This window comes from Manis javanica, chromosome 15 (assembly GCF_040802235.1).
Source record: "Manis javanica isolate MJ-LG chromosome 15, MJ_LKY, whole genome shotgun sequence".
In the NCBI taxonomy this organism is placed as follows: domain Eukaryota; kingdom Metazoa; phylum Chordata; class Mammalia; order Pholidota; family Manidae; genus Manis; species Manis javanica.
The window spans coordinates 31,579,071-31,602,683 of record NC_133170.1 but is presented as its reverse complement, the minus strand read 5'-3'; the positions used below and the strand labels follow the sequence as shown (position 1 = coordinate 31,602,683).

Below are 23,613 nucleotides of genomic sequence, written 5' to 3'. Positions count from 1 at the left end.
TCCACAGGGTGGGGGGTCTGAGCCTTAGTGAAGCAAATGCAAGAGGAAGAGTGTCCCTGGCCCTCACCATTTAGACCCTCATCCTGCCCTTCCTCTAGGAAGAAAGAACTTGTAGACATAGCAATATTTGTATTTTTAAGTATTTTACTATTGATAATAAATGTAAGCTCTTTTTGTAAGAAAAGGGGAAAAAATCACAATTTGGGGGCCTTCTAATAAATGAAAATGCCATAAAATGTTTTTTAAAGTTTTCTTAGTTCTACAAAGCCCTCTCTGAGTTCCTCTTCTATAATCAATGGTGTGACTGAGCATGGTAAATGACAGGATGTCACAAGGGTCAGGCAGCTTTTATCTGGACAGTGCTTAGAAGCCCCTGAGTGACCAGACTGCAGCAACCCTCTGCTCTCGCCATCAGTGCTAAAACCAAGTCACTATAGCCTCACAAAGGCCAACGGAAATGTCTTGCAAAGTATGCCCAAGATTTACTCTGTGGTCAAGATGTCAGATCCTAGATATTCTTTTTTTAAAGAAAACCTGGTTATAAAATGCCGAGGGCATTTTCAACCCCTGCTTCCATTTAGTCCTTCCTGAGGGGTTCTGTGTGGAGGTGGGAGGGGATGGGAAGTAAATACCTTTGACCTCAGATGGTGATTGATGGCAGAGGCCTGTTCCTTGGAAAAGGGATAAAAAAATAGAGAGGGACAAGAATTCCCAACCTAGAGCAGACAGGCAAAGGGGGCGATAAAGGGCTAGGGAGAGGTGTGGAGACAGGAGGAAGTGGGCAAAGGCCAGGCAGACAGACAGAGGGAGGCAGAGAAGGCATGTAGCAAGAACCCCGCAGATGGGAGGGAAGGTGCTGCCGAGATAAGGGCCAGGACAAACAAACAAAGAATTAAGGGCAATAAAGCAAGGAGCCAGCAGAAGTGGGGTCAAGACTGTGATTGAAACAGGGCCCAGATTAGGATGAACGCCTGTCACCTGGGCGTCTGCCCAGTGCCCCAAGGAGAGCTCAGAGCAGAGACAGGAAACAGCCTTCTGTGCATTTGACCTCTTACCAGGAGGCAAGATGAGAGCTTTTCTCTGCATGTTCACATGCACCCACCCACAAACGTACAGAGGGATCCTAGGAACCCACAGCCAATACAATGAGGTGGGGAAAGTAATCCCTCCAGGAAAGTGTTAGATACTGTACAGCAGTCCAGATGCAGAGAGGCCACCAGTGATGGGGGAGGGTAAAGATTTTAATGAGTGGGTGGTATTTGAACTGGGATCTTGAGAAATGGGTAGGTTTGGGCATTCAGGAGGCAAAGTGAAGATCTTAACCTTTGTACCCAGTTAGATACCCAGTGACTGGCAAAACAAGCAGACTGCAAACAGAGGAGGTCCTGGGAGCCTGAGGCGGCCCCATGGGTGCCCTTCGAGGGGAAGCTCACCCAGGCACTCAGCCTCTCCACCCTGGATTATACCACAGTGATGATGGAGCTCCTGATGTGGCCACAGATGAACCCCCCACACCCACATCGGCTAAACAAAACCAGTCCTTGGATACGCGCTATGTAAGGGAGTGTCTCACCAGGCAGAAGACCAATTCTAATTTCCACTGGACATGGCACTACTGATGATGCTAAGTTTGCACAGGCATGTCACATTTCACCAAGCCAACATCACAAGACCCTGATCATATAAAACACATCAGCGTTCCATTTATTTGATATGGGTTCCTATGAAACATTAGTTAATTTTTTCAATTGATATGTAAACACTTTACCAGCACCATATCCTGTTTCTGAATCACCAATGAACCCACATTAACCCACATTCATTTCTGGATTTGTTTCTTCTCATGAAACTGCTATTCTCACTTTCTAATTAGGCCATCTTTGGTGTTACGGCAGCATCTTCCCGGAGTCCCTGGGCCCGCTCACTGACCTGACATGGAGCTATCCAGAGCAGTCTGGGATCCCCAGGCCCTTTGCCAGGAGAGGCTCCCAGGCCCAGCACCAAGTCCTCAGACCAGCGAGACATGGGTACATACCACCTCCGCTCCCGCCTGCATACCTGGACTGGCCAAGGAGCACTCCTGAGCAAGCCCTTCGGCTTCTGCAGCAGGGGCAGACTACAGGAGAGGCAGTAAAGGGAAGAGGAGGCCGGAGTACGTCCTCAGAGGCAGGTCTCTGCCAGGAAGGTGCTGGCGAGAAGTGCATGCCCGCCAGCACCGTAAAGGAAGCTGAAGGTGCTGCCCAGGCAGGCTCTACCCAGACGATACGCCCAGCTCACGCTCTAGCTTCTCTTCAAACGGGGGGCCCAGAAGACATAGGATTGGTGAGATTGAGCCTTCCAGGATGGCTCTTTCGCACCTCCACATAAGCTGAAGACTAGCACAGAAGCATGCTTGCTATTAGGCCTGAAATGTGCTTGGGACTGCATTTCTGGGAGTGGTGATGGTAGCTCTTTCAAGTCAGCTCTGCTTTTACCCGAACCTCTAACAAATCCTAAACGTAGGTCAGGCCTCCTGGCCTGAACTTCCAATCATCCTACTGTGAACAGAGGAGGGGCGCGTCAAGGCAGTCTGGAATTCTGGCGCTAAATCCTACAGGGATAGATGTCCCGAGGAGAAATAAATAAGGCTGAGAAAACGACGAGGCCCGCTGGGAAGTGGAGCCCTTTTAGAGGGGTGGACATTTGGGTCACCAGCCGCTGCAGGGGGAGCCTCCGCGGCACACCGAAGCCTGCAGGGACGGGTCGGCCCAGGGTGAGCAGCTGGGGCCTGCGGCTTACCCGTCGCCCCGCCTCGTTGTTCTGCAGGTTCATGAGCACCCGGCCCTGCTCCTCCGACCCTTTGGCGAAGTTCTTCTCCCGCTCCCGGGCGTCCACGAACTCCTTGGCGAAGCGGTAGCCATACTCCACGTTGTCCCCGCAGCCGCCCCACAGCCAGTCCCGCGGCAGGTCCCTGGGCCTCGCCGTCCGGCTGCAGCCGCACGTGGACAGCTCCCCCTCGCGGCAGGCCCGGCTGATGGCGTCCACCACGCCGGCCGCGCTCACCGCGTAGGTGAAGGCCGCCTCCCGGCTTCCTGCAAGGCAGGCGGGCAGGGTCAGAGCAGGTCAGCCTGCCGCGCAGGGGCGCCGGGCGGAGACCCTTCTCTCCCCGTGGCCTCTGATGGTTGGGAACTTCTGTCGCTAATGAGCTGAAATTGCCTCCTCCGCCCTGTCAACTGCAGAGCGGCATGAGCGGCACAACTCCCTCCAGCCCTGGCCTACGCTGACATCCATTCATGAGTTTACATGGCCAGTAGGGTCCTGGGAGGGAGATCCAAATGCAGGGGAGCTGGGCATAAAGGACGTTGTGGAACACGTGGCATGAACAGAACGGGGCCGAGTGGGAATCATGGGACCAACAGGACTCTGTATCCTAGCAAACATCTCTCCCTCCATATGCCACGTTCTCATCAGGGAAGGAGCCACACATCCGCCTTGTTTATTGCTGCCATTATCTAGCTGACAGTGGCAGACACCAGGAGTAGGAGTGAACTAGAATCACAATGTCCAGAATCATCCAAGCTGTTTCCGCTGTTTTCCGTGGGTCCACACTGCCTCCCAACTCCAGAGCACTGGGGAACCACATCTATCATCAAAAACTCAACAAAAAAGAAGTTGGTGAGGATCCGGAAACACTAGAACCCTCCTGTACTGCTGGTGGGAACTAAATGGTGCAGCCGCTTTGGCAAACAGTCTGGCAGCTCCTCAATGGTTAAAAACAGGATTACCGTATCCTAAGAATATATGTAGGATAAATGAAAACATATGCCCGCTCGGAAACTAACACATTAACGTTCATTGCAGCATTATGCATAATAGCCAAAAAGTGGAAACAGCCCATGTAGTCCATCAGCAGATGAATAGGTAAACAAAAGGTGGTAGTTTCTATACAAGGGAATATTACTCAGCCATAAAAAGTAACCAGATACAAAAGACCACATATTGTATGATCCCATTTATGCTGAATGTCCATAACATGAAAATTCATAAAGAAAGATTAGTGTTGCCTAGGGCCTGGGAGGAGTGGGAAAGATGGAGACTGACTGCTCATGGGTATGCAGTTTCTATATAAGGTCATGAGAATGTTATGGAATTAGGTAGCAGTGGTGATTGCACAATCTTGTGAATATATACTTAACTGTGGGCTTTAAAATAGCGAATTGTATGGTACATGAATTTATTTCAGTAAAGCTGTTATGAGAAATAATAAATAATACTCATATAGCCTCAGGTATGGAGGGAAGGGAGTAGTTCTTAGCAGGGAACTGAGATCAGTTCCGATCTCAGGGATTAAACCAGGCAGAATCTACTGCTGTCTCCTCTCCTGAATCTCCTGGTCAGAAGTGGACAATCCACAACCCTGTCTTGGCAGGTAGAGAGGGAAGCTGTCTGAAATCATTAACAGACCTGGTGTGATCTCCTGCCTTGCCCTACTTCTGGATTGTCTAGGCATGCACAGGGAAGTCTGCAACCAGACCAGACTGGGCAAGGCTGTTTTTCTCAGTTAACCAGTGGCCAGCTTCTGGTCAGACGTGGGCTAGATGCAGCATGAGAAAAGCCCAGATGATGCCAAGTCACACTCGTGACTCATCTGTCAGGGCTGACCCTGTGTTCAGTCCCCAACCCCCACCAGAGACTGAGAGTCCGTCTGATCTAGGGGAGTTGAGAAGGTAAGAGGGCCGAGAGACTCTTAGGGAGGAGGCCAGGGACCCTCTGTGAAGGCGTCATGCTGGGTAGTCTTCCTCAGTGGAGCCTCACCCCTGCCCAGCACTCCAGGACAGGAAGCTCTGAAGCTGCAGCCCCGCCTCAGTTCCATCTGCTGTGAGCATTCCTTTCATTGCAATCTGGGGAGAAGCAGGCTGAGATTTCAAGGCACCCACTGCATCTTTCTGAATGACTCATCACCAGAACGTCCCTCCTTATATTCAGCTGAGCAGCGCCTCCCTGTGACTCCTGCCTGCTGGAGCTGTCTAACCCCTCTGTCTGAAAGCCCTTCAGTATTTGAAAACAGTTAATATCCCTTCCCTGTTTTCTCTTTCCCAAACTGCATATGTCTGATTTCCTCTTCCATTCTTCCAGCAAACATATTTTTCAGAGATGAATCACTCATCTCAGAATTGCCTTATAAAGTAATGTACCTAATACCGAAGACATAATATGTTCCGACTGACTGCCCAGATCTGTCCCGATGGTTTGGGACCCCAGGCTATCCTTGCCATCACTCTCTGCTTACTGTGGTGGGGGGCATCATTAGACACAGCGTGCCTGTAGCTTGCCTTCTCGGGGAGCATTCAGATCCTCTGATAAGCCTGCTGAGACAACTAGTGTTACGCTCAGCAAGCCAGCAGTAACTCCTGGCTTCAGAATGGGTGGGCAGCTTGGGGGGCTTCTCTCCACGTGAAACAGTTCAGAGTGGGAACTCAAACCACCCAAGGAGAAAGGCTAACAAGCCAGCAGCCACAGAGAGGTACTAGAGAGATCTTGAATCCTCTCCTTACAAGGAGACAGCAGAACAATATTATGCTCCCCTCTCTGTTCCCCAGTAGCTCAGGGGGTTCCTTCCTGCCTGGGGCCAGGCCAGCGAGGTGCCAGTGGCTCCCTCTGAGCTGCTCTGCTGCTCTCAGTCGGTGGCCTTTGCAGCAGTTTTAGAGAAGGGAGGAATCTTGGGAATGACATACAAGATAGCAGTGAGGGCTTGCCAGGAGGCCCTGGGCCCAGGGGCAGGGATGGGAGGCAGCTTCCCAGGTAGCAGAAGCCAGCTGGGAAGCCACAAAAGGAGGGGTGAAAATAAGGTAAACAGAGGGCTCCATTGGAAACAGAACAGGGTGCAGAGAGAATGTGGGGTTCGGCTTGCTCAGTGCACCCACCGTGCAAATCTGTACCCAACTGTTTTTGTCCCTGCCAACCACTTTATTTCCCAAAGTAATGGCTCACTTTTTGGACTTCTCTCAGATACAGTAACACATGAAAAGGATCTAGCCAATGTCAGGCATACATTAGTTCCCTTAATGTGATGAGGAGATGCCTCTCTCTACACCTGGCTCATCCTCACCCAAACCCAGGATGGGGAGTGCTGCCAACTAAGACTTTTTCCAGGAAGAAGGGACAGACACTAAGCGTACCTGAGAAGAAACTAGGAATAACCCCACTTAACCCCCATGTCCATCCTGTGGGAAAGATGCCCAGTACGACAGTTGCAGGCACATAGGAGAGTTCCTTTCACAGACAGTGAGTGAGTGCTGAATGAGGGGGGAGAGGCAGCAAGGTTCCAGGTGTACATTCCCTGGGCCCTTTGTTCCTATGTGGGGCAGGGGGGAAGGAGCATCCAGTGTCCTTCACAGCAGAGGCGAAGGGGACCTGGGACCTCGAACCCTTCACTGCTCCGCTCCCCTGCTTGCTAAAATCATGCTTTGGCAAAACCCCAAGCGCAGCTAACCCCAACTCCAGAATGTCCCCTTTTGAGGGGAATCTATTTGGGAGAATGGGAGACAGGAGAATACAGTGCTAACACCTTCCTTTTATGGCCCCGGGACAAGACCCAGTAGAATAGGGCCGGATTTCTCAATTTCTTGCCAGGGAGGGGAGGATTGCATTTCAAAAGGACCTAAAACAATTAGACCCCAGATCACACCTCCATCTAAGCAGTGGGGCAGCCAAAGGGCCCTGGACCAGAGTGGGAGAGGGACAGGGACGGGCACTGGGAAGGGGTGGCCCCTCACCTTTCTTCTTAGGCCTTCCCCTCCCCCTCTTTCACACACACATCCCCTTTCAAATGAAAAAACCAGGCTGGATCTGGGTCGGGTTAATGACAGCCAGCACCAGTTCCTTCCCACATTTCTCTCTCTCTCAGGGTCCAAGTGGAAGAGGCCGAAACCCGACAGACACCCAGGGCTGTAATTTTGGGTTCTCTGCCCAAGGCTGTCCACAGAGGTATGTGTGTGTGAGACAAAGTGCAGGGGCGGTGGGCGGGTGCCCTAATCCTCTCCAGCTCAACTCAGAGGCTGACTTCCTCCCCGTGTCACACAGGCAGGTCGCCCCACAGAGGGTGAAGCTGGAGGGGGGCGCTGGCTGAGCACCACTGGGTGGCCGAGCACCTCATCTGAGGCTCTGCCTCCCATGTGCATCCCTCCCTCCTTGCATCATCCAGCCTTGCACATGCATCCAGCCTCAGAGCCCTACCCGAGACTCACACAGGCTGCCCGCGGGCTGGTGCCTAGAAGCCGCACCCACACCCCGGCCGGGTGAGCACCGGGCCTCCGCACCTCTTACCTATCTGCATGACTCTCCCAAACACAGACGAGTCGCCCACCGTGCTGCAGTTCCATCGCCTGTGCCGGAACTGGTGTTGGCACTCCTTGATGCCCGTCTTGGCCCCCTCCCCGATGTAGGCCATGTGCTCCTGGTACAGCTGGCACAGCTTCCTCTGGCCAGGGGAGAGCCCAGGAAGTTGGCTGCACACAGGCTGGGCACCAATGATAAACATCTCGGGTCTCTGCACTGGGTTCATAGCTAATGACCTGCAGCAGTGATGCAGAAAGGGGGGGAAGGCGAGGGCATGAGCACTGCCCGGGGAGCCTTCAGTCATTCAGTCAGCACGTCTGCCCCACGCTTTCTGTGCACAGGGCCCTGTACTAAGGTCTTGGAAAGGACAGTTAGTAAAACAGTGTCTGCCTTCAAAGGGCATTGTAGGGAAACTGAGGCATGGATACAGAGGACATGTGCCACGTCAAATACCTAAGACAGACTTGAGCTTGTGGAGCCACGTGATCAGAGAGTTCTTCAGTTGGGGAGAAGCTTTAACAGAGAGATGGCCAGAGTGTGAACTGGGTCCTAGATGATGGGGACAGGCAGAGAGGGTGACAGAGAGGGCCAGCTGTTCATTGGAGGCAGAGGGCAGAAAGAGCCTCAACAGGAACACACATGACACATTCAGGAGTAAGAGTGATGGGTTCACTTTAGCCCAAGTGCAGGATGCGATAAAAAAACAGTAAGTTCCTTTAACTAGAACTTCCCTTATGCCTTTAGAACAGAATGTCATCTACCTATGCTACAGTACACTCTAAATGTCCCCACATAGATAACCCACAGGCCCCCTGACTGGCCCTTTATCAGTTCAGGGGCTCCCCTGTCGGCTCACCATCTACCAGACATAATAAAGCTAAGTTCTATGAGAAGGCTGTAGATTTGCCACCTGAGTAAAAATCTAAGCAGGGCACAGACCAAGCGAGATAGGCGGTGAGTGCCTCATTTCCATGTGGGCTCAGCAGTGACAACACAAAAGGAAAGCCACAGTGGTCCTGCAGATCCCTCATCTGGTCTTCAGCCTTATAAAATAGGAATGCTACTCTCCTTGCCCCCACCAGCAAAAAAAATAGTCAATATCCTTATTGATCCAATAACAACAAAAGAGCCACTTCTAACAACCCATGGGGATGGAGGAAGGTCCAAGAAAAGGGGAATGTGGACAGGGTCAGGAAGAAAGCCAAATGAACCAATCCTTTATCCTCAAGGAATCTTTACCTTGGGGGCCTGAGAGAGGAAAAGAGCTGTCCTAGTGCCCCTGGGATGAAAGAGGTCCTCAGGGTTCCCAAGAATAAAGGATGATCGGGACTCGGTGCCCTCTCTACAGCGCCATCAGCAAAGGAGGCGGAGGCTGCGGGAGGGATGCCACCTCTCACTCACCACCAGGAGCTGGCTTCGGCTGGAGGCTGAGCCCAGCTGGACAGCAGCGCAGCGGCCAGCAGCAGCAGGCTGGGCATGGTCGGCCCGGCCCTCCCCAGCGCCCCGGGGAAGGCCCAGGGGACTGCCGGCTTCCAGAACAGGGCTCCCTGGAGAAAACAGAAAGGAAGGGAGGATCAATGTGGACATGCACAGAGAAGGGCGCACCTGAGGAGAGGGGAAGGGGGGAAGGGCTGGGGCGGGTCCACCATCAAGTTCTGCTCCCCCTAAAGCCATTCAGCCACTTTGTAAACTCCAAACTCTGTCTCCCACTGCTTCTCTTCCCACCAGAGCCCTACCTTTATACCTCTTACCCAGATGGTGGGAACCCTACTCAGGACCTAATTCCAAAGGAAACAATGAGCTGACAAACAAGAAAAAGGAAAGGAAAGCGAATGGGCTTGAGAACAGAGCGTGCTCTCTGCAACGTTAGGAAGATGCTCTGGGGCTGCACACCGACCTCTTCCAGGGCAACGGAAGAGACGAACACATCCCATCCACTCCTTCCTTTGCCTCTCAAAGCCAGGGTCTTCTTGTGCGGCCAACAAAGGACTCGCGAGCTGGAATTTACCAGCCAAATAGGGGCCTTCCCTCCCAATCAGTATCATTCTCACTCTTAACTAAGTAAGTTTTCCAAAGCCCAGCCCTTGTTCACCCCCGTTTAGCAGGAATAACATTAGGAATAAGGGCCTATTCACTTTCCCAAAGCCACTTCACTGATAAGTAAAGCCATACTGCGAACTGCTCCCCCCACCCGCCCAAGCTCCGCTGGGGTGCCTTCCTCAGTGGCCCCCTCCCCTCCTTTGCACCGGGTGGCCCAGGGGCAGCTATCTGCGCCTTGCCCAGTGGCATGGAAGTAGCTGCGCGCCCACCCCACTCCTGGTCTGCAGACCCTTGCATCAAGCATCGGTGTGAGGACACATCTGTCTTCCAGAAGCAGCACCCCTTCACTTGCAGCTTGGGAGCTTCCCACGTCTTTGCCTTAGGCTTTTTTCCATGAACGTCCGCACCAGTATCCCCCAAGAACACCTGTCCTGCTGCCCTTGAAAGCCTACAGAAAACTATGCTTTCTGGATCCTCCAGCAGGTCTCTGAAAACACGCCCCACGGCACCCTCCCACCCGGCTTCTCCCTGGGCCTCCATGCAGGGCGCGATCCCACAGCTCCAATGAGTCTTCTCCCCTGGATCCCTTCCCACCTCTGCAAACCTGCACGCGCTCTCCAAGCTGTCTTCCCTCCTCCCCCCATCTCACCGCGCTGCTCCTGCAGCTCTGGGGCTCTGAGCTCTCCGGGAGGGGGTGACAGGTGCTCTGGGTCATCAGCCTAGGAGATATTTTTTGTCCCGGGGCCACCAAGAGAGGAAGGTGGCCTGAGCATGATCCAGGGAAGCTGGGCAACAGCCTGCTCCCCACCCCCTTTTGGTTTTCCTTCTTGAGGTCTCAGTTGGGGAGGGAGCACCAACCGGCAGGTGTGCGGGGCAGCAGGGGGCAGATCAAAGAAGAAACTGCTCCTTCCCCTTTGTCATGCAGAGCCAGTGCGGAAATGATCCGGCCTCTAGCCGGAAGCTAACAGATCCCACACTCTACTTGCCTAACAGACCTCTCCTCCTCTAAAGGATGCCCCCTCCCCCCTGCCTGCTACCCCCCATAAATCCTCCCGTCCCACAGGAGGTCTGTGAATGCACCGACTGGAACCAAGAGAGATGGAGCAGAGATAGGGCTGGCACCAGAAGCTAATGGCTTTATGGAGGGGAGGGGACCAGGTCCCCAGTGGGGAGGACAAGGGAAGAGCTTCAAAGAGCACCCTTTTCCAAACATCCTCAGCTCCACCTTCCAGACCTTCTAGGGGCTGAAGAGTTAGAGCAGTCCCCTGTGCCCTGGTCCTCCGGCCTCCCGCCGCAGCCCTTCCCCACCACCAGCCTCCTGCAACCCCTGTTCTGCCTGACAAAGGAGTTCACATATTCTTGCTGCCAGAGCCCAGACCTTTCTCCCACCTGGAGCCCACACAGTGCTCTCACTTCTGTCACACCTGTCATCAAGCCCCGGGAAGTCTTTCTGCTCTGCAAGTCCTGGATTCAGCTGATGCCACGCTGGGGAGCCGGTGTCTGCTAATGGCCACAGTGGCTTTGACTCCCCCATGACAGGCGGGCAGGCCAGCTAAGGCCAAACTTCCCCAGGAGCTGCTAATTCTGCCCCCCGCACCTCGTAAACTAGGCTGAGATAGGAATCACCCGGCTGCTGTTCTACCACCCTGTGCTTCCCATCAAAAACTCTGTTCATTAAAAAAAATATTTAAAAAACACAAAACAGACTGTAGCACCTGTGGTGGTCCCAAATGGGTGGCACCTTAAGTGGACCCCTAGCACAGCACAGCCCTCGGGATGTGGCATCTCCCGGCAGATGGACGTGAACCACCCCTCCAGCCGCCACAGAGCCGAAGCCTCCCGCTTCCATTCCTACCCTCCTTGGGCAGGGCTGGCAGAAGAAAGGTGAGCTGGTGCTGGCTTCATCAACAAGGACAAAAGGGACACATCCTGCCACAGCCCAGTCGGGGAGGAAGGAGACCATGTGGGGGCCAGTGGCTTGGCCTCCTGAGTGGGAGCCCTTGAAAACCCTATTGGTGGGCCCCCAGTGAGTTTTCTGGGCTCAACCAGGGGAGGCTCTCCTCTGTGTAGAAAGAAAGATATAGTAGATACCCAAAAGGCAGGGAGAGAATTCCTTCTGCTGCCTTCAAACAGCTACAGACTTCCTCTGAGAACTGAAGAGCCTCCTTTCCTCTGAGCAAGGAGTGTCTCTTCAAACACACCAAGCCCAGCTAAGCATGAGGGAATCAGGGTCTATCCCCTGGCTAGAAGATGTTGGGGGCAAGGAAGAGGTGACATTCCCCATCCTGACCCCTCGGACGGCCACAGTGAGCTGGCTGCACATCTGCGCTGCTCTGCTTCTTCAGTCAGCTTTTCATTCATTCAATAAATTCAACCACCAGATACGCTCTGGGGGCCTCTATGTGCCAGTTACTACTCTAAGTGCCAGAGATACAGCAGGAAACAAGTAAATATATGATGGGTGAGGCCTAGTGCATACTGTGAAGACAAATAACCAGGGACAAGAGCCAAGAATGACAAGAGGTGACACTTTACATCCAGTGAGGTCCCTGGGGACAGCCATGCTGAGACACCTTCCCAGTACACCTCCCCTCAGACCACCATGCACACAGGAAGCCGGCAGGCCTGTAAGCTGCTGTGCCCGACCCCCCTGGGACAAGTCCAAGGTCCCTTAGCCAGGCTGTGTCACCCACTTACTGTCACAACCCAAGGGAGGAGCATTTGAAAATAGGACTCCAGGTTCTCTTCTATTCTCCGGTTGAACTCTGTCACCAAGTTTCATTCCTGTAAGAGGCCACATCCACCCAGACCAGAGTCAGGAGACCAGGAAGAGACACATGCTGACCTGCGACCCTGTCCCTGAAGAGGCATCTCTATGCTTTCCACACACACTTCAAAGCAGTGCCACAATGAAAACACAGCCCACATGATGGAAGCTTGAAAAGGTCATTAGCTGTGCATGCAAACCACCACTGGGTCACCAGGCCTGACCTCCTCCAGGGCCTGAGGATGCAAGCTGCTTATGAGTTGGACAGGAAACACTGTCACATTGCACAGCCACCTTCTTGCCCCCAGACAGGCACCCTCACAGTTAGGATCCTACCCAGAATCAACCAACAGCCTTGATGGGAACCTTTTCGCAGCTGCCACTGGCTAATTCTTACTGTGTGACCCAGTGAGGAACAATGGAATGCATAATTTAAAAATGCACTTGCAATTTTGTTAACATTCTTGGCACAATACGTGGGCAATCATAGCTGTCTTTGGGGAGGGAGCACCTGCCTTTGCCCACTCCTGGCAGCACTGCTGTCCAAGTGTCTTGCCAGGCACTCTGTGACCTCAGGGGGAGGGATGCCGGGGTAACAGAGCGGTTGTCCTGCCCCGCCTGTCCCCTCGGTCACTTCATGTCCACCACTATACAGGCTATACAGATCTCAAACACTTGACAAAGGCCTTCGAAAACATACGTCAGGTTCATTCATTTCCCTCCCTATTTTCAAGCAGGCACTCATTCTCTGTGCCTCTGAACACAGAGCAGTTCTTGGTGGTTTTCCTCACCTCCTAATTGTGCACCATAATATTCCCCTGTCTAAAAACTTACTGAGGTTCCAAGTTCCTTATTCACCGTAAACTCAGTCTAGCCTCATTGGCCCTCTGGCTCTTTTCCCGAGTTTCCCAGCATTCCTGAGTCTCTTTTCCAGTCTCCTATCCCTAGAACAAGCCCCTCTTTGCCCCAGAGACCTTGCTCTCTCCTCACCAGCAACCAAACCTTCAATTACATTCAAGTCCATGCTTGAGTTTGACTTCCTCTATAAAACGGTTTTTGAATAGTCTAATGCCATGAAGGTCTTTCCATTAGTTGGGATTTCCTTAGCACTTCTGAATACATGCATGTCGTCTGCACCAGCCTTCCCATCACACACACAATCAACTGTGTCTATTTTGTATTTTCCAGCAGGTCTGTTTTCTGAAGGTGCAAACTTACCTCTCTCCTCTCTCTGCATCCCTGCCCCTTACGTGTAGTATAGCTTTACTGGACAATAATAAATGGCTCTTGGTTGATAGCCAGTGACAATACCTAATATTAGCAAGTGGTTATTGAACACCTTCTATATGCACTCAGCTAAATGTTTGACATCCATTTTTCTCATTTAATTGTCACTAAAATTCTACATGGTATATGCCATTATTATCTTTGTTTTGAATGTAAGGTTTAGTTTAGTAAGTTTAGTTTGTTGCTTATACAGCAACTGCAAAGAAGTTTAGTCTAAAGTTGCTTATACAGCAACTGAATGATAGACCCTGGCTTGGGATCAGATTTCTCTCTTCAAACATATCACGTAAATACAGGTACATATATATCACATGCTTGGCCGTTCCTCCGGGTCCCTGGACTAAAACACCTTCTTGCTTAGCTTTCTTTATTGCAACATTGCTCTATTACTAAGGCTGTGACTAGGAGGATTGTCAGATAATATCCCGAATTGCAGGAAGTGGCAAAAGATGCAAGGTTCGTTAAAAACAGACTGATTGCTAAGTTACTGGTATAAACGCACACGCAGACATACACACACAGCCTGTGGGGGAAATAAAAGCTAGACTTCTTTCCAGCCACAATGATATTGTGGATTAAGAAGCCAGGCTGCTTAAAGCTGGAGAAATTAAAATGAAATAGTGGTTTTGCTGGAGAGCTGGTGTTTATGTTTACATTGGGATGAAAAAGAAGCTAGGCCAAGAGACAAAGGCCTGGGAAGATGGGCCCTGGCATGGTGGGAGGGGCTCGTGGAGACACTGGCAGAGGTGAGGAGCAGAGCAGCTATGTGAAGAACATCAAGTTTGGGGAGAAAGTGGAAAAAAGTTTTAGATCTCTTGTGACAGTGAAACTGGTCAAGGGACAACATCATCAGCAAGAGAGGACCCTGCTGAGGCAGCATACAATTGTACTACCTTCCGATCCTTTCAGCGAATGCAGCTGCCAACGGGTGCTTTTTAAAACCCACATTTTCTGCTTAAAACCCTTCACATGTTCTCCATCTCCTAATGGATGAAGTCAAAACTCACCACACGATAGAAGGCCTTTCAAGATCTGCTGTCTGCCAACCTCTCCATCCCGTTTGGTCTTCATGCTGTGCTCCCAAAATCCCTCATGTACTTCCTCACCTGCCCCGTGCGCTGTTTCTCCACTCTGTGCCTGGCTAACCTCTGGGGCTGGTCTCCCCTCTCTCTGTGAGGACCGAGCTCCTTTGAGGTCACGCCTTCAAGGAAGCCTTCCCTGATCGTCCCATCCAAAGAAGGCCCCACCTCCATCATTCTCTTCCTAGCTTCCTGCATGTTTTTGTCACTGCACTTAATGTAACTTGACACAATCTGGCACACTGATCTGCTTATATGTGTTTGTCTCTTTTGTTGTAAGCTCCACAAATGGTCTTTCTCACCATTTTCTACTGAATGGTTAGGATAGTGACCAAGGGTACCTAGTAGGGGTTTGGTAAATACTTGTTAACTGAAAGAAGAGGAAAAAGAAAACCCTCTTTGGCTCTCAAAGAAATAGGAGGCAGGCTACCAAGGCCAGCCCATCATGGAGACAAAGGCATCTTTGGCTTCCAAATGTCCCAGCCCATTGGCTAGTGAAAAAGCTGCCTCTACTGACCTATCCCCTTGTTTGGGAATCTAACATCAGCTGCTAATTGAGATTTTGGAGATTCCAGGTCCCAGCTTTGGGTCCACCTTTTCCTCACAGGCATGAATACCATTCAGCTTCAAAGCTGCTCATTATAAGAAAACATGAGGATATCTAACATCACTCCTTGGGGGCTTTGGTCCAGCTGGGGGAACGTGGAAAGCCCACTCTGAGAGCCAGGACACATGGAGTACCTGAAGAGCCCAAGGAAGTGATCATAGTCTGGGTGAAGGACCTTGACGAATAGGAGGAAAAGAGAAAGGAGGACTTTACATAAAGATGTAGTTTGGTCAATGAGAAAATGTCAAGGTGCTTTTGGATAGGCAGGAAAGATTCTGCAATAAAGGACTTCAATAAATGCCAATGTTCTCAGAGCCATTCTTGCTCCTACGTTTGTGTAGTCCCTCTGAAACCTGATATTGAATTCCTATTGAGTGTTAGCTATCAACCGTCTGGGAAAACTCCCACGATCATGTGCTTCTAGTTTCCCACTGCAGGAATGGGGCCAAAGGCTTAGGGGATCAGCCACCTTTGACCATGAAATGGCAGTGGAGTAAATCTTCCTAGAGAGCCCAAAGTACAGAAGTTAAGATCCTGATTGATTATACCTTTTCCCACAGTCCTGCTGATTCCCTTCCTCCCATCCTCTTCCTAGGACCGAGGCCTAAATACTGGTGTCCTTTGCAATTTCTCTCTCCTTTATCCTCCATGTCAAATAAATTGTCAAGGCCCCTTGATTTTGTCTTTATGATATTTTTCAATGTGTTCCCTCTTCTCCTTTCCTGCTTCTGTGCTCACAGCCACTACCAGAGCCTGCTAATTGCCCTCTTTTTCCTCCAACAATTTGTGTCTTTTCTTCAATTCTTATCTATTGACTGATTAAATGAATTCCTCCCACTCTCAGTTCTCTAATTTCCAAGGTAACAGCCAGCTACCAGGTTTCTCACAGTCTGGTCCCCAGACTGACAGTCTCAGTGACACTTGGAAACTGATTAGATACACAAATTCTCAAGCTCCACCCAGACCTACTAAATCTGAAACTCTGAGGGTGGTGCCTTGTAGTCTGCTTTGACAAGCGCTCCAGGTGGGTCTGATGTCTATGAAAATTTGAGAACCACTGTTGTAAAGCTATCCATAGTGATGTAACAAATTGAAGCACTCAGTCTTTCAAGTAACATATATGAATTTTAATGGCAAATCTCTACGCGTCAATGCCTTACCTGGGGGCTAAAGACCCCGGGGTTGAGGGGGGGGTCACAGAACACATGCAAACCAAGCACCATCACTATCTAGGAGTAATTTTATCCATGTACTTGCACTTAGATGGCCTACATGTATGTATACTCATAATTAATGAAACATTAATGCATTTATGAGTGTTATTGATGATGTCATGGTCACACAACTCAAGGAATATATTAAAAACCACTGAACTGTACACTTTAAACAGGTGAAGTGTATGGCATGTGAATTATATCTCAATAAAACTATTATATTTCTTAAAAAGTGTTCCCAGTGATGTGGCAATTCCACTCTCCTGGAGAAATTGGCCGGGGGGCTCACCAGCGCACTTGTCAAGAATAGCAGTGCTGTTGACAGCCTCAGACTGGAAACAACACACAACTCCATCGACAATTGCTAATTGTGATATAACACAATGGAATATTAGGCCTTAATGAAAACAAATGAACTATAGTTACATGCAACAACATGTGTGAATCATACAAATATGTTGAGAAAAAGGAAGGCACAAAAGAATATATAAACTATGATTTCATTTACATACAGCAAATTTACATTGCTTAGGGATGCATACATATGTGGTTAAATCCTGAAGAAACGAAGGACATGATTACTGTAAACATCAAGAAAGTGCTCTCCGCAAGGATGGAGGGGACTGTGATGAGAGCAGGACACCGAGGATTTCTGGAATGCCAGCCACACTCTGTTTCTCTGTCTGGTGATGGGTGCAAGCAGGTCACTTTGTAGCAGTGTATTAAGTTGTGTGCATATACTCTATGCAGGTCTCTCTGTGCATTACATTATATAGCAAAAAGCACTTCAAAATAGGAAGAAGTCTTATTAGTACCTAATGGACTGAGAGGATCTTTATATAATTTTCTCAGTGGTAAGTACAGCTATAGTTTCATGGGGCACATGACTTTTTTGGGAGGGTTAAAAAAGGTCCTCACATTCAAAAAGAAGCCTCTGGCTTAAAGCATGTTGGAAAGGCCGTATGGGTGAGTGTTGGGGGACAGGTGGGGAGGGAGGGGTTCGGTGCACACCCCACAGGAGCCCCCCTTGGAGGCCGGGGACTGATGCCCTGTGACAGCGCCAAGAGCTCGCTCAGCATTTTGGTTCCTTTCCTCTCACTCCGGGACACGGCAAAATTACCTCCGGGCAAAACCACCTTTTGTCTCACCTTTTTTTTTTGGTCAATTATTACTATTTAGTCCTGTAGCTGTTTCTCTTATGTGCATTTTTTTCATACTTCTTTCCCTCAAAAATACTTTTTTAAGTAGTGACCAAAGATTAATGCAATTTTGTGCCCAAGAATTTACCAGAGAATTCCATGACCTCTGAAAAGACTCCCCAGATGCTCCTCTTTCTTCTCAGCTCAGTTAAGGGAGCCTCGCCCGCCAGCCTGCATAATTGTCTCCCGAGGGTCTCCCAAGGGTTTTAAGCCTGCTAGTCCTTCCTTCCAGGCCTGGCTGCATGCCCCCTCTTGGCCCTAAGGCGCAGCATTCTTTGTGTGAGCACGTTTCTTGACAGTTGGTGGAGGTGAAAATATAAAAGTTTTTTTGGAGGGGAAGCCCGGTTCCGCCCCACGGCTCGGCAGCAGCCCTTTGGGGGGAGACGCGTCTTCCCAGCAGTCTGTGCCTTTTCTCACTGTTTCTCCAGCGCTCGGGAGAAACAATGCCTTGGGGTTGGAGGATGAGGAGGAGCTGCGGAGTGAGGAGACTGTGATTCTGTTTCTAACGAAAAATGCATAACTGCCCTTCCTTGACATGTGCTTGCCATTCCCGCCGATACGTTTCCCACGGTCTGGGGAGCGGCACGAACGGCCCCAGTCACTGCGCAGCGCGGCGGGGACACAGGACAGATCCCGGGGTCGCCACGCTGAAACTCAGCTCCCAGTGTCTCAGGGAAAGTGAGTCCCAGGCCTCCAGCCCCGGGTGCCGGGCGAGGGGTGGGCGCGGCCCCGCGGCGGGCTGCACAGAACCCCTTCGGTGGCGACGCGGCGCGCCCCACCGGCCCCCACCGGCCCCCGCAGCCCCGGGGCAGCAGAATCCAGGCGAGGCCTCATCGCACTCGGAAATCAGTTTTCTGCCCGGGTACCAAGCAAGATACCCTCGGAAGTCTGCTTCTGTGCAGAAGATAAGAAACAGGGACTCTTCCTTCTCCTGAATCCTCATACATCCAAATAATAATAATTTCATGCCTTCTTTTATAGAGCGTCTTTTGAGATTATTTTCATTTCCAACTTCACAGCCACAGTTGCGGGCTTTGCTTTCAAGGGAGTCTTGAGGGGGAAGCTGCCTGGATGTGCTCACGTTTTTGTGTTCACGGGATCTGGTATTATGGCGAGAAACATTTTCCTGGGCAATTGCCACCCACTTCTGCAAATTCCCTGGTTCGGAGAAAGTGAATGCAGTAAATAAATGGAATTCTGGGTCCCCATCATGTGCAGGTCCATGACCTCTCTCTATGTGATGGGCTAATGAGAATAAAAACTTATCTTGTGCTACCAAGTAAATGTGTTCCTGTGTTTGCCAACTGAAGCATATTTTAAAAGGACTTGAGAATTCTATTTGAAAAAGCAAGGACCACCATATGGCAGACAATACAGTCTCTCTGACTAGCACACTGTTTGTAAGTTTGTGGACTATGAATGCCTTGGTGGGTGGAGAGGGGTGCAGGAGCTCTCTAACTTCCCCCAGCCCCCCGGCTGGCTACTGCATCTCTCCTGGCTGCCTCACATGTTCATTTTGCTCGTCAGGTGCCCAAAGGCTGTTAAGTATGCCATTCTGTTATTTAAAGGAATCTCAATGTATGTGTTATATATTATATATGTTACATATACAACAGTCATTTTACTATAATCACTTTGAGCTGTTTATAAATCTGGACTGGCACATATGGAGTTTTCTGAAAACAGCTATAGTGATTCTTCTTTTTTCTAAACAAATCTGTAATTCCATCCTAGATACTAAATTTGGAATCCAAATTACTGCCTTCCCCTAGTCTAGTCTTCATGCTCTCCTGAAATCTTACTGAAGCTGCCATCTTCTGCTTCAGAAATTGGCAATTTCCATTTGGAAAACCAGGATAATTATTTCATTGTTATAAACATGTGGGAGAGGAACACTGCCTCGAAGAGAGCAGCTCTGGCTGCACAGAGGCTGTGGCTGATGAGTCCCAGCCTGGTCAGCCAGGTGCCCACGGAAAGCTGGCAGAGGGGTGGCCATGACCGGGGGGCCCCAGTGGCAGCAGGAAGAGACAGGGCTGCCCACTGATTCTCCCTGGAACTTGCTGCTCATGCAGGAGTGACACCTGCTTTGGTATTTTGGGGGAACCAGTAACACTGAGTTATGTGGGTCCGTCTACTGCCATCCCTGGCTGGTGCCCCTGTGTTTCAAAGCAATTCTTAGATGGTGCAGTGGAAGAAATTGTCTTAAATCCTCAGAGGGAAGGCGACGTGCCAAGCAGCCTTCTAATGAAAGCAAGACCGCAGGCAGACCGAGTTGGGTCCCTCTCAGACACAAACCCACTTCCTCCACGTCAAGCCGGCCACCTCTTCTCATCTCCCCATCGTCAGTGCTAAGACACACTTCCTTTGCCAAAACTAGAGTCACTGCCAGCAGTCTGCAGCCCAGGTTGTGGGTCTCATGGGTGCTGATTTTTGTAATTAAATAATTCCTGTGCTGCCTCAGGAAAAAGCGTGATCACCAAATTCAGGCCTGGACAATTGAAAGAGGCTTTAGGTTCACCGTTGTGATTCTTTCCCTCCTCTATGGCTCTGCCAGGCCTCTTTCCCTTACAAGGCTCTCGGCCCTCTTGTTACATCGCCCCATGGCCGCCAGCTCTGCCGGCTAGGCTGCAGCAATGGAGGCCAAGACTGTTGTCTGCTCTGCCTCGCCAGGGGCTCTGTGGGAAACGAAGATGACACAGGCGGCTCTGGCAGGCACCTGCATTCGGCAGCCCCTCAATAAGTGTTAAAAGTTGATCATTTAACAAACACTGATTGTGGGCCGACTGAGCGCCTAGCACAATATAGGCAATTACAATAATTTAATAAAATGTTACTCTCCCAAGGAGCTCAGTATTGCTGGGATGTCCAACACAGCAGACACTGGCCACATTTTAAATTTAAGAGGAATTGAAATTAAATGAGCAGTTCCACAGTAGCACTGGCCACATACAAGTGCCCGAGAGACATGTGGCTGGTGGCTATTGTTCTGGACAGTGCAAATCACAGACCGTTTGCACCATCACAAGAGAGTTTATGGTGCTGGTCTAGCAAGGAAGCCAGGCCAGAAAACAAACCATCACTTACGTAAAACCAAAAGCTCCACTTGAAACTTCCTGTTTCAGTTTGGTGTAACGGAGGTGCATGTGGTGCGCTACAAGCACTTGAATGAGAGTGACTAACTGTAGCCCACAGCCCAGGGTCGACACCCCACCTCCAGCCAGGGAGACATTCTTCTAGCTCATGACAGCCTCTACTGCTCATCCTTATTGTTCTTACGGAAAGCTGGAATGAAGTTGAGAGCAATTTCCCATTATCAGAACTAAATGTGTAGCTATTTTGTATTTTCTACTAGAAGAAGTAAGGAAAAAGTTCAGACCCAGTGAAAACGCCAGGAAGGAATTTAAATGGAATTAATTCTTGCTGTGACTCTGACTCAAATCAATAAATGTTATTGTGCATCTACTAGGTCTCACTTGAAGGGGAGTAAGGGAAAGTCTTATAATTTTGCAAGGGTGAGACAAACATGTACGAGATACAATATTAGGTAGAGTGGTGTATATTAATGGAGGTGCCAGTTGTTGTCCTAAGATTTGCATCTAATTACGAGTCCTAAGAAAGACTAATTAATTCCAAAGGAGGGGATGCTTCACAATGGAGGTGGTATTGAACTTGTCCCTAAGAGGGCGGGTAGGATTCCCACAGACTGAGATGGGAGTGTGAGACCCTCTCACGGGACAACAGCGCAGAGGCCTGAAAACACATGATGCATTTTGCAAATGACAGGAATGTCATACAACAACTTCATGTTCAAAATTCAACTACAGGAGACAGAGAGTCAGAGAGAGAGTGCACGAGAGAGAACCAAAGTCAAAATTCAAAAACAAACAAAAGTCATCAATTCTCAGTGCCACAGGACCTCCATTCATCCTGGGACCTCCTCCTGGAAGACCCTGAGGTTCCCCCAGGAGTTCAGGCTTCATTCTGTAAACTGCAGGTGCCATCCAAAGCATTCAAACAAGAGAGAGGCATCATCCAATCCATACTTAGGAAAACATGATAGTGGGCTGGCAGCCATGAGTGACAGAGTGCAGAGGGCGAGCCCAGCTGGGAGGGCTGCTCCAGCAGAGATGCGACAAAGGGAAGGAGAACATTGGCAGCCCGAGTGGCCAGGAGGCAGAAGGTGTGCTCTGTGCACAGCGCAGCCATGAGAGTGACGAATATCCGTGGTGGGGACCGACCACCAGTGCAAGCCCTCAGAACAGTTGCCTTTGGTCACTATAGGACAGAAATAAAGAATACTGACAGCGTGACCTGTGTATGACTTTGGGGAGAGCCCGCTATATTTGTGCTCATCTCAGAGGCTGCGCTAGGTGGTTGGAGCAGGTTTGATCTCAGTGGGATTGGACCACCTTGCAAACACATGTCACTGATCATAAAGAGTCACCTTGCTGAAAAAACAAACAGCTTGAAGTACACATACCACCTAGGATGAATCAGCAGAAGCACCTTTATTAAAATTAACCAAAAAATGTAGTTGACATTAGAGATAGTTACTAATAACTTCTGTATTCCTGAGCACACATGTATCTGTCCAGGAAGTCACTTCGCTCATAGGCTGCCTCCCCGCCCCCCTCAGGGCTGTTTGTGGCAGAGCTTGCTTGAGAGTCCCCGATGCTGGGCACAGCCTGACTACATCCTTGGCCTCCATGGCACTCAGATGGGGTCATATTGGGTTCTTTCTAACGAAGGTCAGAAGAAAGGATGTGTGCAGCCTCCAGGCCTGGCCCATAAAAACCTCCAGCAAGCAGTCCTCCAGGCTCTTCCTCCTCTCGGCTTGATGCAGATGGCACAGCGGCTTTCAAAGTGAGGGCTAAAGATAGTCATAGACAGAGGAGCCCAGTCCCCAAGTTACCACTTGAAGAACTGCCTGCCAGTAAGGAACATTCACTTTGGCTTTTACATAGGCTAGAAAGAAACTACTATGATTTTAGAGCCAGTTTACACCTAGGCATTTGTTCATTATGGGAGCTCAGAATACCTTATCTAAAACAAACTCTTGCAGCTCTTATTCTACTTTGTATTAGACTCATCCATTTGCTTTTAAAACATCCCCCTTTTAGACTGGAAACACCTTATTTGCATTTGTAGTTTCTAAAAGGGGCTTCAGTTGTGGACAGATCGCTATCCCCTTTAAAAATATACAGCGGTATCTAAGCACTCAATCATATAAAGACAGAGAGTGAGTGGGGGAAACAATACCAGAATTCCTGTCCTTTGGGGTCTAGGACATTTTGTCTCTCTAAAAAGACATGAAAGCATAAGATCCTTTAAGTATTAAAAAAGTAGAAATGCTTAATCCTACATTAAACTCTTTATCTACAGCAAGATCTGAGTAATACCACATCAGATTTTACTAAAGCTTCTAACTGTGTAGCCTACATAAGTCACCCAATAGCTCTCAGTCCCTGATTTCTGTTAGAGAATGAAGGTGGACCACATGATCCCTAAGGTCTTTTCCAGTCCTGACATCTCAGCATCTACTGACCAATCGACCAATCCAATTAAACTGGCTCATTAATTTTATTGGGCAATTTATTACTCTTTCCAAATAAATTATTTTTAAAATTGCCAACCTTAATGAAAGTAAGGTGTAATAAAACTCTAAACTAGGTTTTAGTTTTAAACAACAAAAGGTAATTAAGATATTTGGATAGTATCGTTTAAAAAAATCTTTTCCCATGATAAGTAAAAAATGCTATGTCATCTTAAACTGTCTTTCTTTAGTTATTAGTGAGGGTATACACTTTTAGATGTTTATTGGCCATTTGTATTTCCTCTTTCATTGGCCATTTCGCTTTTGGATCCCAGGAGGGGATATCACTGCCTGCATCTTCCAGCCAGTGGCCAGCTAAAGTGGACTAAAGTATGTTGCCCAGAACTGTCACCAGTTCAGCTGGAGGAATCGTAGGGCTCTGCTCTGCACCTCCCGGAGTAGGCCTGCATTTCATTATGTGTTAAATTCAATGGAATAAAAGTGGCGGCAGCCATGGCATTGTGGGGTTCCATATTTATTCTTTCTGTGACAGCCGCATCCAATTTTCTC

General features: G+C 49.7%; 1 protein-coding gene across 4 annotated transcripts in view; it reads right to left on the bottom strand.

Annotated features, from left to right (window-relative positions):
- The window catches only part of WNT5B (Wnt family member 5B), a 105,809-nt gene that overhangs the window by 2,111 nt on the left and 80,085 nt on the right, over positions 1–23,613 (bottom strand). The window contains exons 1-4 of one of the 4 annotated variants that reach the window (XM_017660181.3): positions 10,216–10,308; positions 8,719–8,864; positions 7,306–7,553; positions 2,779–3,071 (exon numbers count right to left, since the gene is read on the bottom strand). In XM_017660181.3, the coding sequence (XP_017515670.1) occupies positions 2,779–3,071; positions 7,306–7,553; positions 8,719–8,795 (618 nt within the window). In that variant the 5' untranslated portion in view covers positions 8,796–8,864; positions 10,216–10,308. The other 3 variants (XM_017660180.3, XM_017660184.3, XM_017660182.3) reach the window with 3 other exon arrangements.